Raw genomic sequence first — 15,784 nt, forward strand, 5'->3', positions numbered from 1 at the left:
TTCTATCTCCAACTGGGCTCAGAGGTAGATGTGAGTATTGGCTTCTAAGTTGAGTTTTAAATGTTTTTTGGTAATAGGCTAAATTCGAGCCAACATGTGTCATCATTGTTCTCAGCTGTCTTGTGTTTCACCCATGATTACGTTTGTTATTTAAACCCCTCGTGTATCTTGTACATTAAGAAATATTACGTGAGTTTTCCATATACCAAGCGGTTGTTTCTTGGTTCATGTGTTTTGTTCTTGATCTCGCCCTCGTTCTCCATTCCTGTTTTGCCTAGTTTGTGCCTGTTTGCCAATCACCTGACCCACTGCCTGTTTTTTGACCACGCTATTGTCTCATGATTTGGATTTGTCTGCCTGCCTCTCTTCAATAAAAGCTCTTATCTGCACTTGCAATCGTCCTAACCTCCATTACTTTAAATTACGTGACACAGATTAAGGTCATCAGAAATCGCTGTTTACATGCTAGTTTCTTAATCAGAGTATTGTCTTAATCTGGTTAATATTGCAATATTAAAGTCCATGTAAACGTGCTGATTGCTAAATCAATCAGTGGGACACCTGCGCTTGCTTCTTTTTACATTCACGTCTATGTTAGCTGCCATGCGATCAATGGGATGTGCTGCTCCGGCTCTCAGCCACTCACTGAACAGAGCAGACACAGAGAGAGGTGTGAGTGCAGCGGGAAAGCAAGACCTCTCGCTTGCGGGTCAGTACTGCCGACATTTGGAAAGTTGCTAAGGTTTGTCCAAAATGTCACTAGATTTGTCGTTGGGCACATTTTTTTGGGGTCTGATAAGTCTCTAAGTTGGCGATACTGGTCTGCACTGACAGCTAAATAAAAGGCAGGCTAAGCACCGCCTCTCCCCAGCAAAAATAAACTACAGAGGGAGAGGGAACACGGGGTTTTTCATTTACGCACATTCTATTTGAAATGCAATAAAATACACCGAGTACCCAAATGATGCCATGTCTGAGTATTTTCTTGAAAATAATTTGCACCCCTTCCGATCTCTCCACGCCGCCCGGATTGAGAACCACTGACTTAAGTCAATGTAATCAGTTGGAGAAAAAATCAGATGTGTCAGTACAGTATATTGGATCTGTGCATTAGGTCTTAAAGTGACCACAGTCAAATAAACCTGCTGCTGTCTCTGACATTAATGTTAATCAAACAACAAAGACCAAGATAAAATCACTCACTCACTCACTCACTCACTCATCTGACTCAATAACTTCAGTAAATATAATAAGAATCACTGTATATGTCATGCAGTGAAGTCTATTTTATTTGACATTTAATTGCTTCATTCAAATTCCATAGTATTTCTTAGTTGAATACTACTGATAGACCTACATGAGAAAACGTATCGTTATCGTAAAATAAGAATGTTGTCATATCGTCCACACCTAAACATCAGCGTTTGGTGACTCCAGTCTTGTATTTCACATAAATTATGAAATGTACTTCTTAATGTAGTAAATATCATAAACCCTGCTGATAGGGATTTTTTAAAATTTATTTTATTTTAGGAATTAAAATGAAAAAAGTTACAAGAACAGAGCTGTGTTCAGAAATTAGTTTGTTGTCATTCATAGACAGATTAAAAGCAGTAATAAAGCATGAAGCTTGTTGTTATGACCTGCTGCTAAATTTAAATTTAACTCTACTCTCTCTCTCTCTCTCTCTCTCTCTCTCTCTCTCTCTCTCTCTCTCTCTCTCTCTCTCTCTCTCTCAGCCTATATAACTGTGGGGGAGACGCAGCAAATCATTGAAATGTCAACTCAAACTGCAGGACACAATATAGTGTGATACAATAATAAAACAGGTTCATTTGTATTTTCATACAATTGTAATATAATAAAAGTTCAACATATACCACTATATTCCTTTTTTTTTCTTTTTTCTTTGAAACTTTTTTATATATAGGAAACTATCTGACAAACTATAGGTGCTGATGTAATAATGGTATTTTTTGTTACATTTATGTTTCCATTGGTTTGTGAAGGTTGAAATTTTAATTTAACAGCTCAATGTTGAGTTTACAATTGCAATTTCAAATCATTTTTCAAGTTAAATACTTTCTGGACCCAGCCGGACTCGACTCGAACATTAAGGACCCGGACTTGAGTCCAACTCAGCCCCTTTTGGACTCAGACTTGACTGGTTAAAGACTTGGTCTCGACTCGAACTCGACGAAGGTGGATTAACAACCAACACTAGTTTGAACAAAATACCGACATTTGAATTATATGCTCATCTACTTCATGGCCACTAGATGGCAATAAGTGCAATAATTCGGTCCAGACCGTCATTTGCTAAAAAAGAAGAACACTGACAACTTCCTTGTTGAGGAAAGCGCAGGACTAGAGAGCTGTCGTGCTAAGTTAAAGCTAACTATAAAGTCCACGTTAAAAACATTAAAACAGAAAGAAAACATAGCTATACTCTGATTTTTATGAGTACTGTGGAACAGTTCCACCATGGCTGACAGTCCAGGTGAGTGGGGTGTTTATATAACCGGGTTATTAAAGCATTACAAACTGCGAGTAGTCGGCTCATTTAGCTAGATAGCATTAAACTATTCACAAACCGGCCATTCATCATTTTATAAAAGCTAGAATTCACAGCGATTTAAACAGCTGAAATATTCACTATTATTTTTACCTAGATAAAAATTGGACTGTAATGAGTAGATAATATACCTGTAACTTCCGACACAGTTAGCTAGATAGCACTTGGTGCTAGTGTGAGCGGAGCGCGGAGACAGTGGTGTCCTGGTCTCTCCCTGCGCGCGCACACACACACACAGAGCTCTGACAGTAGATGTTTATACTGTGACCACAGTGGAGAGGAGTGTGTTGTTATTATTATTATTATTTGGGAAGTGTTATGACAACGTTACAAATCACCTTTCAAAAAATATTTTATTGTCCCTACACAACTTTCAGCTAACGTTGCGCTAGTAAGCTAACGCTAGCTCAACATCGCGGATTAAGTGCCTAGTTAACTAACATGAACTAAATCATTTCAGTTAGCAGTCGGTTGAGTTATATGTACATTCTTTGATTAAGGACTGTGGTTTGGTTTCATACTGAAGCAGGAGGTGAATGTAGCGCGAGGCGGTGAAGCCTCGGGGCGGCCTTTAACTCCTCCCTCGATGGGAGCGGAAACCTCGGTGTCCACGCCATTCTTACTGCTTTGGCTAGTTCGCATTTTGTCGGAATCGTTTTAAAGTGGTGAGTGAGTGCTAACAGACCTCCAGATGAGGTTCACCGGGAAACCGGTGCGCGCGACACACACTGCACTCTGAGCACGGAGCTTGCGCGCGAGGAGCCGCCGGCCTGCTGCGGCCTTATGTCACGCGCTCGTGTTCTTAACGTGCACTGTAGATCAGAGTCGGATATTCACTGGGTTTTAGTTAAGGCTTTGATTCGTGTCCGTTTGCTGATTCCGGACAGGTCAGTTCTGTGTGTGTAGCAGTGATGTTCTGGTCGGTTTACTGACCTGCTTTGTTATGAGCTGTAATATAGAGTCGCACGCGCACAGACCAGTTGACACTCCCACACCCGGAACAGCGGCTTGGGTTCGGTGATTACCTGCGTCCAGAACTTTTCTACATGTTAAAATAACCTACACATGGAAGTGGAACTGAAACTGTGTCGAAAGGATCGAGCCCCTCATAAAAATATCGATACTAAGGTGTTTTCTTTTCCAGTGATTTATTTAGATATTGATATTTAATATTAGTATTTAATATTTACTTATTTAATAAATGTATTTATTTTTTGCTTAAAATCTGTCCTGAGTTTTTAACATACACATGACTAATTACAGGTGCGTTCAGAGCACAAAATCACAATCTGTTAGTGGTCATGAAAATGTATTCAGATTTAGCATATTAATGATGCATTCAGCTCATAAGTCAGGACACGCCGTCCTCCCCTACAGGAAAGTACATGCAAGTTCAAGTACATGTTTTAAAAGTAAAAAGTACCGTATCGGCGATGCCAAATTTTGCAGTATCGCCCACTCCTATCTGTTTCAGCTCTGTCCTACACTGCACCTTAAACCTTCAGCTTGTCCTGCAGGTCTGCAATTCGGTGACGTCGTCAAGGTTTGGACCTGGTCCACAAGACCATATCAGTTTATGTTCAGCACGGTGCATTTCCAGTGGTTCACCGTTCAGGGTGAATGTGGCTTAATGTGGCTTTGTTGTGCTGGAAATGATCGTGTCCGATGTAAGTGGCTCCATAGGGATGTATTGTTTCTATTCAAGAGCGCCATCACGTTAAACATTTGCGTCGCTTAATCACGCTCAGTCTGAAAGAAAGGCCCTTAAGGTGCATTTGCATCCGTCTCTACTCGCTGAACATGACATGCTGACATTCGTTCTTATGTAAACAAACACAATCGGAACACAACGGGCATTATCCAGGTCTGCAAAAATTATCGAGGTCATGTCCGTACGATTAGTTGATAAAGTAATTATTGTGACAGACCTAAACGTGACGCACAGGAACCTGCTCACGACAGTCCTCCCATGAGCTAACTATGCATTGTGCGTATCTGTAGTGTTCTGCGTCAGGCGAAAACTGATTGGTTGGCTGAGAGGCCTATCCGGATGTGTACCCTGAATCGGATTGATGATACCTTGGGACATTTCTCCAGCGAGTTTAACCAAATTCGGATTAAGGACTGATTCATACTTCTGTGAGCGTGTCTCTGCAAGCAGGTTAGGACGTTGTGCGTGGACACTCGAGCGGGAGGAAGTATTCCTACCCACACGTAATGTGAGCGTATCTTCTAGGAGGCACTGCATGAACCACACCAGAGTTTACTGAATTACACAGCAAAGAATAGTCAAAGAATAGTAATAAAACAGTGTGACTTACGTGTTTCACTGTGGGAATAATAACTTGAATATAAACACAGATATAATTTTGTTTTGAAAAGTGCCCAGCGCTGCCAGGCTGCCACTGTCGTCCCCTGAGCAAGGCCCTTAACTCGGTGTGCTCCAGGGGCACCGCATCATCATAACTTCCTAACAGGCTGGGACGTAAAGGAAAAGAAAACTATTTTGTTGTACTGTAATGTACATGTGTGACAAACAATTTCTTCTAGAAAGGCTTTCTACTATTAGGATTTTTTTTTTTTAATGGAAAATAATAGTAGTAGTAATAAACAGTAAAATGAGAGTTAAAATGTGCTATACGATACTTTTTAAATATGTTTATTGAGAGTGTCGTCTGAATATAGACTGGGAGTGAATTTCACACCTGGGGAGCGTGGATACTAAAAGCACTTTCAGCGAGTTTCTTCTTGTAAGAAGGAACAGTACAGAAGCCAGTATCTGTTGACCTTAAAAATTGATTTGGCGTATAATTTATAGTTAACAAAAACACTCTGCTAAGCATGTTAAAAACCTAATAAGAGCAATCTAAATGTGTTTTTTGTTGTCCAATGGGTGTTGTATAATCTCTCTCTTTATTTCGAGTTAGGAGGCAAGCGGCAACATTCCTATTCTTTTATTTTTTCCTTCTTTTCTTTTCTGGAAGTTAAAACCGCTGGTGACAAACTGCATGGACAAGTTCTTCTGTATCTGGCCAACTTCACAAAGTATTATACAACTGTCTGTCAGAATCATTTAAGTACTGATCCTGTGACACTTACCAGTCTGTGTAAGAGAATATTATCAACTACAATATCGAAAGCTGCACTGAGGTCAAGGAGTACAAGAATGGATGTGCAGTCTGAACTAGCACTCAGCTGCAGATCGTTTAACACTCTGTCCAGGCCGTCATATTAACATTGGCTAAAAATTCATTTAACTTGATAAATAAATAAATAAAACCAGCCTTTTCCAAAATTGTGCTCTATACATATGGTGTTAAAACAGCATACAGTTGTGCCCCAAAGTTTAGATACCCCTTGCAGAATCTGTTAAATCTTAATACTTTTAACAAAATAAGAGGGATCATAAAAATCACATTATTTTATATTTAGTTCTGTCCTGAATAAACTATTTCACATAACAGATGTTTACATATAGTCCACAAGACAAGATAACAGCTAAATTTATCAAATTTACTCTGTTCAAAAGTTTACGCTTGATTATTAATCCTGTGTGTCGTTACCTGGATGATCAGCGACTGTGTTTATGTTGTGTGAGAGTTGTTCATGAGTCCCTTGTTTGTCCTGAGCAGTTAAAATGCCCAACGTTCTTCAGAAAAATCCTCCAGGTCCTGCACATTCTTTGCTTTTCCAGCATCTTCTGTATATTTGACCCCTTTCCGACAGTGGCTATATGATGAGATCCATCTTTTCACACTGAGGATGACTGAGGGACTCGTACACAACTATTACATAAGGTGCAAACATTCACTGATGCTCAAGAAGGCGACACGATACATTGAGAGCCAGGGGGATGTAATGCTCGGTGTAAATTGTTATTATTTTGTTTAAAGATCTTCTTTTTTTTCCATTTAGTACTGCCCTTCAGATGCTAAATAAGATAGTTACATGTCTCCCAGAAGACAAAACACTAGCTGGTCATGATGTGTGGAGAGAGTCTGTAGAAATGACTGAACAGCTTAGTAGTCAGATAGGCAGATTAGATTAGCAAAAAACCACGGCAAACTCATTTAAAGTAAAATATTAGCTAAACTTGGTTCAAATTGAGGCACATGCGCCGCTTGACACTTTGGAATATAAATCAATGAAAATGCTTCAGGCTTTCAACGAGAAGTCACTAGATTTATTGATCATGCAAGGATTCTCTATGCCTTTAATGAACGTCGAACTGTTTCACCAGTCCACTGAATGGACCTTTGTGTGATGTCAATGCAATGTGGTATTGGTTTCAGAATACTAGTATAACTCTAACTATAACAATCTGCTCTTATGAAACCTTGCCATGGAGTAAACATATTAAGAAGAAATATTTAAATTATGATGACCTGCTGCCTTGTGCTATGTGCATGCCAGTCCACTTGGTGGCTCAGAGCCCTGACTAATGAAATTGTAAACTGTTGGAGCTCAGTAAGGCAGTGTTTAGCTCTGGCTACTGGAGCAAACCCCTGACGTACCTATATTCCTATCATGTTAATGAACCTTTGCTTCTGCCTGCATCGCATGAAAATAAAAAGTTTCCCCTTCATGCAAGCTTTATTCTTTAAAAAAAAAAAACTGAAATAAAAAAGACTTATTTGTATCTGTTGAGCGTACACTGTTCAATCCAAATGTTTGTTTATAGCCTTAAGATGTAGGAATGGCAGCACTGTCAGATTGGTGTGTGAATTCTGCCACTCCAGTTTATACTTGGTTTCTATTTAACATGTGTACCTTTTTTAATTCCCACTTTTGTTTGTACCTGCCTAAAATATTTTTTAAGTAATTTAGTTGGTTCTGTTTCCCAAAATTAAATATAATGCATACATGTAAACTTCTAAATCCAAACTAGTGGTGCCTGACCAGGCAGTTAGTAAGGACTACCACACATTCACAATAATTAATTTTTTTTAATTATTATTATTATTATTTTAACATTTAACATGAAAATAAAATCCTGCTCCCATCTCAAGACTTTTTTTTAATGACTTCATGAAGTCAGTCATTTTATTAAATGCTCTGATGAGTGCTTGTTACATTTTTTCCATATCCAAGCAGGATAAAAATCCGTTTTATAAGTTCAAACACACCCTATAGTACACTCCCACTCCTAACACTGATCGACAGGTTTCTGTCCACGTCATCGGAAATTCAAGTGTGAAGGGAATTACAGTTCCATTTGAATTTTGGCAGGCTCCATATGCAACACCGTGGAAGGGAAATGGCAAACTGGGTAATTGTTGTTTTGATATGACAGGGTCATAACTCGTAAGACATGGGAAACACAATTGCAAATGGACTTTGCTTTTCCCTTGGAAGTTGGCAGACATTGTACGTTCGTGTAAACAAAAGTGCAAGTGGTAATACGTGATTTGCATTTTTGTGCAGATGTCACAGTTTATGCATCCACAAATAGAAAAAGCAATTGCAAATATGAATACGTAGTCTAGAAAATTGTCTGTAAAATATTTCCATATGCATTAGTAATAAATGCGTAAAAAAATATGTTGCTTCTTAACAGGATTGCCATCAGGTGAAGACCAGAATTTAGAAATACAGGGCTCTGTGACTGTCTGCAATATAGAAACAGAGGAGAGCCAAGAAGAATATGCTTTTAATGATAAGCATTTCTGTGAGTTTTCTTTTCATTATTACCACCATATATGCATTTGGGTCTACAGTTGTTCACCTACCTACCACTAGATTTTTCACTTCCATTTTGTTGCTTCTCCCCTAACATTCCCTTCTTTTACAGACTGTGAAACCTGCCATAAAATGTATTTAGACCAGTGTGAGGTTCATGGCCCACCATTGTTCACCTATGACTCTCCCACACCTATGGGAGTTCCTCAGAGGGCTCTTCTCACTCTTCCCCAAGGCTTAGTCATAGGTAGATCAACAACTCCTGGGGCTGGACTAGGTGTTTTTAACCAGGGACAAATTGTTCCTCTTGGAATGCATTTTGGGCCTTTTGATGGAGAGGTCATCAACATGGAAAAGGCACTAGAAAGTGCTTATTCGTGGATGGTAAGTATGGGGGGTTATTGGGAAAGGGTTCATACAGTTTTTGGCATAAGCATTTGCAGCAGTTAGAAATATACCTGTAATTTCTTAATTTCTCAGATATGCTCTGGGAGTGACCAGTATGATTACATTGATGCAGAGAGGGACACTCATTCAAATTGGATGAGGTAAGTAGTTGTTCAATTTTCTGGCCCACACACTGGCTTCAGCAACCTATACAGTGCAATGACCTGGCTTAGAAAGATTAATAAACATGCTGCATTCACAGTAATGATACTGGCCGACTAGTCAACTGGATTCAAAATACTACAAAGATAACAGACATGCATTTATTACAAGTCTGTAATGTATTTATTTATGTATTTATTGTAGTTCATTTTGCAAATAAGTACAATTTTTGTTATGTAAATATAATCTTAAAATTGACAAAAGTTTTTTTCCTTCAGCATGTTTTTGTCCTTATTGACCATTTAGTACTGGGTCCTGCCAGGTTTTACCATGTTATACTACTATATACTGGTTTGAGTAGTTGAAGACTGGAAAACCTTAGAGCTTAGGCACACAGATGGTAGAGTCAGAATTTGGTGTCAACAGCATGAATCCATGGATCCACCCTGACGTGTTTCAACGGTCCAGGCTGATGTAGGTAGTGTAATGTTCTGGGGAATGTTTTCTTGGCAACCCAATCAATCATCACTTGAATACCACAGTCAATATTTTGTGCATTGTTGCTGACTGTGTGCATCCCTTCATGGCCAACATCATACCTATGGTCAAGCATGGTGGTGACAGTAGGAATGCATGGTGTGGGAATGCTTCACTGCTTCAGGGCCTGGGCAACTTGCAGTAATTGAGGGAAACATGAATTCTGCTCTCTACCATAAAATCCTAAAGGAGAATGTCTGGTCTTCAGTCTGTAAGTTGAATCTCAAGCATAACTGGATTATGCAGCAAGACAATGATCCAAATCATAGGAGTAAGTCCACCTGGTCACATCCTGACTTGAACCAATTGAGATGCTCTCCCGGGACCTTAAACGGGCAGTTCATTCAAAAACTCTCCAATGTGGCTGAGCTAAAGCAGTCCACAAAAACAGAAGAACTTGGGCAAATACTTTTACACAGCACTGTATATGGGATGTCAAAACTATCCCATATATCAAAATGGCTCTTTACGTAGATAAAACCTTATAACACCTTATTTATTTGTACTTTCTTTGTCTATGTTCTGGAGCTCTGCATTTTAACATTGGAGTAAACTGCTAATATTTTTCACTTGAAAATGCACCAGGAGTCTGCTCAGGTTCTGAACATGAACGAATTAATGAACATTTTTGGTTCTCTTTTGTTTTTGTAGATGGACAAAAAATGGTCATGTAGTTTTGGCTATTGTGGTTTTTCTTCTTCAGTCACTTATGGCACTTCAGTCTTTTTTCATGAAACTCACTGTGTTGCATTGTCTTTTGTTGACTTTTCATAAATTTTGTTAAAATTGAGAAATGTTTAAATGGAAACCCAGCTGGTGTGTTTGCCTAGCAGGTAGCTTTGCGATGACACAATGTCCTCGTCAATGTCAACATGATTTGCTCAAATATTTGCTGAATAACCTGAAATGTTGACATTGTGTAGACTATATTATGTAGCCTTAAAGGGGCAGGCTGGGGAATTTGTCCTCTGAAATACCTTTGAAATTGACACAAAAATTGTGTCAAAAGCAGGAATCTGAGGTTACATTGCCACAGACCCAGCAAAACTGGACAGGTGAAGAGTAGAAAAAGACCAGGTAATCTTCTACTCTGCACATTCACTGTCCTGTATTGTCTTTACTATGGTAGTACTATTCCTAGGGTATATTAACTATATATAAAATAAGAAGTTAAGAAAATAGGAAACGCTGTGTGAGTAAAATAGGAAACTAGATTTCCTAAAATTAGGAACTTCACTGTGTAATGAGAATAGTTGTCAGAACAGGGTCAAATGTCATTCTTGTCAGATCAACTTATGCAAAACTATCAATGTTGAAAGTTGATGCCGATTGACGATAAAATTTTAGCTAGGCTAAACACCACAAATTATTTACTGCTTTTTGTTCGGTGGCTTCTCTCAACTAGCCATTAATCATTATTACTTTACTAAGCTAGTGCATTGTGTACAGATACACAATCTGCAGATGAGACATTTTTCTACAGTGAATGTAGTTTTCAGAATGGCATTGTACAAGTCTTGCCATAAAATAAATATATATTTTCTGATTTACCGGTATGAGGATAAAAGCACCACTTGAACTATCTTTTGTATATGTATCATTATCATAAGCGTCCCTGTATTTTCAGGTATGTAGTTTGTTCACGGAACGAGAATGAGCAAAACTTGGTGGCATTTCAGCAGGGTGGGCGCATCCTGTTCCGCTGCTGCCGCTCCATCTACCCCGGGCAAGAGCTGAAAGTGTGGTATGCAGAGGACTACGCACAAAGCCTTAGCACCACATGGGATAAAATCTGGGACAAGAAGTGCACACCTATAGGTAATCTGCCATTTATTGTGTAATCTGTTTTCAGTACATATCTCCTGTGTAAACACTTTTGGTGGTTATTTGCAAATGATGCTTGAAGGTAAAAGATCAAATGTTAAAAACATTTTTTAATGCTTGGTCCTTTTTTTTTTCTTTTTTCTTCTTTTCTTTTTTTTTCTTCTTTTCTTTTCTTTTTTTTTTTCTTTAGGAAGAAGCGATGAAGATGCCTCTCAGCTTTGTCTTTGTCCCTACTGTCAGTACTCTTTCCCAGCAGCTTTTTACCTACACAGACACGTCAGGCGCTCACACCCAGATGAGTACCCACACCTGCTGGAAGCCCAAGCTCTTGAGCCTACTGACCAGACACCAGTCATGAATTTGGATCATTGCCTACTTGCCTCTGATGCACCACCTCCATCTCAAATGCAGCAAATGACAAAATCCTTTCATAGCCAATTTCCTACCCTCAGTGGCCAGACAGAGCAATCAAACCCAACTGATTTGCCACATGAAATTAGCAGTGATTTGATGAACAAAACGGACCAGGGAAATACCAGTGTTGTCGAGGTCTCAAGGAACAAATGTGGTGAATGTGGGAGAATATTTTTGCGGTCGTGCCACTTAAAAAGACATCAACGCACAATTCATTCAAAAGAGAAGCCTTATTGCTGTAGCCACTGCAGAAAATGCTTTAGTCAGGCAACAGGGCTGAAGAGACACCAGCAGACCCACCAAGGTGAAAAAGAGAGAAAAACTGGCACACAGCAAGCTGAGAAAGAGGATGCTGTGTACCCGTGTTCTAAGTGCTCTGTCTCTTTCATAACCAAACTCAACCTCTACAGACATCTCAAAAGACATCACCATGGAGAGTATCTAAAACTAGTTGAAAATGAATCTTTTAATGCTGAGTCAGCATTGCAACACGAAAACTCATCAGACAAACATGACCCTCCTTATGAGCCACCAGCCAAGCTTCGAAAATCAGCTTTAAACTCTAATAGGGCTGGGAATCAGAAGAGGAAAGTACCTACGGGCCGACCTCGGGGCAGACCCCCCAAAATAAAAAAAAAACAAATCCAGAAGCCAGTCAAGGACACGGCTCAAGAGGAGAATCAGAACAATTGTTCAGAGGCTGATCAGACTGCTCCTGACAATGAGAGTACAGCAGCTTCACAGTGGACTAATGCAGGCAGCAAACAGCCACAGGAAACGCCACAAGAGACCTCCTCACATGTTTGTGGCGAGTGCCTAAGAACCTTCAGCCACCTCCATCTTCTGAAAAGCCATGACTGCATTCAGCAGGGCGATGGACCTCATGGCTGCTCTCGCTGCGAACTCTATTTCAGCCGTCTGTGCAACCTGCGGCGACATGAACGCACCATCCATGCCAAAGAGAGGCCCTACTGTTGCACACTGTGCCTTAAGTCCTTCACGCAGTCTTCTGGCCTGAAACGCCATCAGGAAAGCCACTCTCGCCACAGAGCCCATCGCCAGAGCACAGCACTGGCCAATGCCACCATCTACCCCTGTAGCCACTGCCCCTTCTCCTTTACCGGCGAGCGATACCTGTACAAACATATCCGCCGCCACCACCCAGAGATGACTACAAAGTACCTGAGCTTTAATGAGGGTGATATACCATCCAAGGAACATAGCTGCACTCAGTGCTCCAAGACCTTTCAGACAATTAGGGGTTTCAAGAACCATGCTTGCTTCAGACAAGGGGACCAGCTGTACCTGTGTCCTGACTGTGGTAAGGCCTTCAGCTGGTTCAACAGTTTAAAGCAGCACCAGCGCATTCACACAGGGGTGAAACCTTATGCATGCTCACAGTGTGATAAGAGTTTTGTGCACTCAGGACAACTGAACGTCCATATGCGCACACACACTGGGGAGAAGCCATTCCTTTGTGCTGAGTGTGGTGAGAGCTTTAGGCAGTCAGGTGACCTGAGACGGCATGAGCAGAAGCACTCAGGTGTGCGGCCGTGTCAGTGCCCTGACTGTGGGAAAAGTTTTAGTCGGCCACAGAGTCTCAGGGCCCACCAGCAGCTTCACAAGGGCACCAAACTGTTCCCTTGTACACAGTGTGGCAAAAGCTTTGCCCGCCGTTACCACCTTACCCGGCATCATCAGAAAATGCACTCTTGATTACTTTAGCCAAAACCATGACTCTGTTGAGTCAATTTATTCATTGACTAACGTAATGTCTGTTATGACTTAGTTTTCTATTGAACATGTTTCCTTTTAAAATTCAGCATGTATCCATATGGACACGCTAATGAAACACATTCATTTCTGCATTTGATTGTTAGACTGGAATGGAAAGGCACAATGTTCATATTGTCTAATACTTAAGGGAAAATGCCATATGTCTGCACAAAATGAAAAAAAAAACAGTTTGAAGTGCTTCAAGAGAATGATTGATGTTAGTTATTTAGCAGTGCATCTGACAGGTAACATAATTATAAATTTACTAAAGAAAATGTGTTCACTAAGCATACCAAGTCTAGAGTATATTTTAGATACTATATATCTAAAATAATAGTATTAGATGTACCTGGGCACGTGATCTGTGATTTTCCTGGTATTCCAGCCTACCAGATGTTCCAGCTCTTAAAAGACATCTAATAAAGCCTTAAAGATGATAATCTTAGTGAGTTGGAAATAATTCATGTGATCATACTTAATAAAAGTTTTTGTAAATACTGAACACCTGGAATTGTTGTGATGGACACATTACAGTTTGTGGTAAATGTATTCTAAAATATCAATGCAGATGCACTCACTTTGGCTACACCTACTACATGTAGTTATGAACCCAAATAGTGAGAGATGTTACACAGGTTCAGAAAACTCCAACTTTTCTGATGACTCTCAAACCTCCAGATCAGTTAGTTTTCAATGAACGTGTCTTCCCAAAAATCTGTTTGCAAATATATCACATGCATCCAAGAATGGCTGTAGTAATGAATGGGTATATGTGGTGTAGCAGGAAGGCAATCAAAACTACAGACATTTTGTGAAAATATTCAGGAATTGTTTTGATGATGAAATGGCAGAGGCAGGTAACTGTTACTTCTGACCTTCGTCTTACACTATCAATATTGCATCTTAAATCGGTCAAACTCAAGTTTCTAAATATCAAATGTCATGGCATTTTACATTTGTGACAATTTTTATTTCTTCATGTTTTAGTGTCACATTTCTGAACTTTAGTTCAGTTTACAGTTTTTGTTCATTTTTTTAATAAAAAAATTCAAATTAAGTTACCTTCTTTTACCTTAAGTTAAGAATAGACATTCATATATGCATTATATGTATTCAGCATGTACATTTCTAGTTTACAAAAACTCAACATCAAAAAGGAAAAAAAGATTTTATTATACAGTAGCTAGTGAAAGCTTGCTAATATCTTGATTTGCTTTACCGTTAAAAATAAATTTAGGCTTTAAAAGTTTTTTTTTTAACAACTTATTAGTGCATGCAGTATTGTACCATGAAAATTGATAATAAATATGTTACCTGGAATTGATAAATGTGATTTTGATCTTCAGCATTTACTTCATAATTTACTTTACCTGAAGGGTGTCTCATACCTTAGACATTTTACATTTAGGTTCCCAAATGGACAGAGGAGTTATCTGGGCTTTATACTCCCACAATTACATACAGTTGGGTCCATAAGTATTTGGACAGAGACACTATTTATATTATTTGGCCTGTGTACACTACTACAATGGATTTTAAATGAAGCAATCCTGATGTGATTGACGTGTAGACTTTCAGCTTTAATTCAAGGGGTTTAACAAAAATATTGCATTAATTGTGTAGGAATTACACCTGGAGTCCCTTCATTTTCACAGGCTCAAAAGTATTTGGACAAACGATCGAATATAAGGATAAGTATTATTATTTTTAATAGTATGATGCAAATCCTTTGTAGTCAATAAATTTTTGCGGTCTGGAACCCATGGACATCACTAAATGCTGAGATCTCTCCCTTGAAATGCTTTGCCAGGTCTTTACTGCGGCTGCCTTCAGTTGGTACTTGTTTGTGGGTCTTTATACCTTCAGTTTTGTCTGGAGTAAGTGAAAAGCAGCTCAATTGGGTTGAGATGACTCACTTGGCAATTTAAGAACATAACATTTCTTTGCCCTAAGAAGCTCTTGGGTTGCTTTCACGGTATGTTTTGGAGCATTTGACTGAATCTGAGCAGAAAGTATAGTTCTATACATTTCAGAATTTATCCTGCTACTTCTGTCAGCAGTCACATCATCAATAAACGCCAGTGACCCAGTTCGATTGCAGCCATACATGCCCATGCCTTCCTCCACCACGTTTGATAATGTGGTATACTTTGTAACATGAACCCTTCCTTTCCTTCACCATACTCTTCTCTTCCCATCTAGCTGGTACAAGTTTCATCTGTCCAAAGAATCTTATTCCAGAACTGGGAAGGCTTTTATTTATTTATTCATAATAAGGCCTTTCTGTTCTTGAGTGTTACCAGTGGTTTGCATCTTGAGGTTAACTGTCTGTTTTTACATTCATGAAGGCGTCTCTTGAATCTTGGCTTTGACAATGATATGCCTACCTCGTCGAGAGTGTTCTTGACTTGGCTAGATGTTGTGAAGGTT

The 15,784-nt window shown here is 39.4% G+C and overlaps 1 protein-coding gene across 1 annotated transcript; it reads left to right on the plus strand.

Moving 5' to 3' along the window:
- Nucleotides 1-2,342: 2,342 nt before the first annotated feature.
- prdm9 (PR domain containing 9) lies at nucleotides 2,343-13,856 on the plus strand. The gene is made up of 6 exons (XM_017484168.3): nucleotides 2,343-2,500; nucleotides 8,133-8,243; nucleotides 8,367-8,638; nucleotides 8,735-8,802; nucleotides 10,968-11,158; nucleotides 11,355-13,856. The coding sequence occupies exons 1-6, from the start codon at nucleotides 2,485-2,487 to the stop codon at nucleotides 13,292-13,294; spliced, it is 2,598 nt and encodes an 865-aa protein (XP_017339657.1). The 5' UTR covers nucleotides 2,343-2,484; the 3' UTR covers nucleotides 13,295-13,856.
- The last annotated feature ends 1,928 nt before the right edge of the window (nucleotides 13,857-15,784 follow it).

Source organism: Ictalurus punctatus, chromosome 13 (genome assembly GCF_001660625.3).
Source record: "Ictalurus punctatus breed USDA103 chromosome 13, Coco_2.0, whole genome shotgun sequence".
Taxonomy (NCBI): Eukaryota; Metazoa; Chordata; class Actinopteri; order Siluriformes; family Ictaluridae; genus Ictalurus; species Ictalurus punctatus.

Excerpts from the sequence above, each read along its gene's own strand:
- prdm9 (XM_017484168.3), top strand. Across the intron at positions 8,803-10,967 it reads ACTCATTCAAATTGGATGAG|GTATGTAGTTTGTTCACGGA; the intron begins GTAAGTAGTTGT and ends CTGTATTTTCAG. Across the intron at positions 11,159-11,354 it reads CAAGAAGTGCACACCTATAG|GAAGAAGCGATGAAGATGCC; the intron begins GTAATCTGCCAT and ends TTTTTTCTTTAG.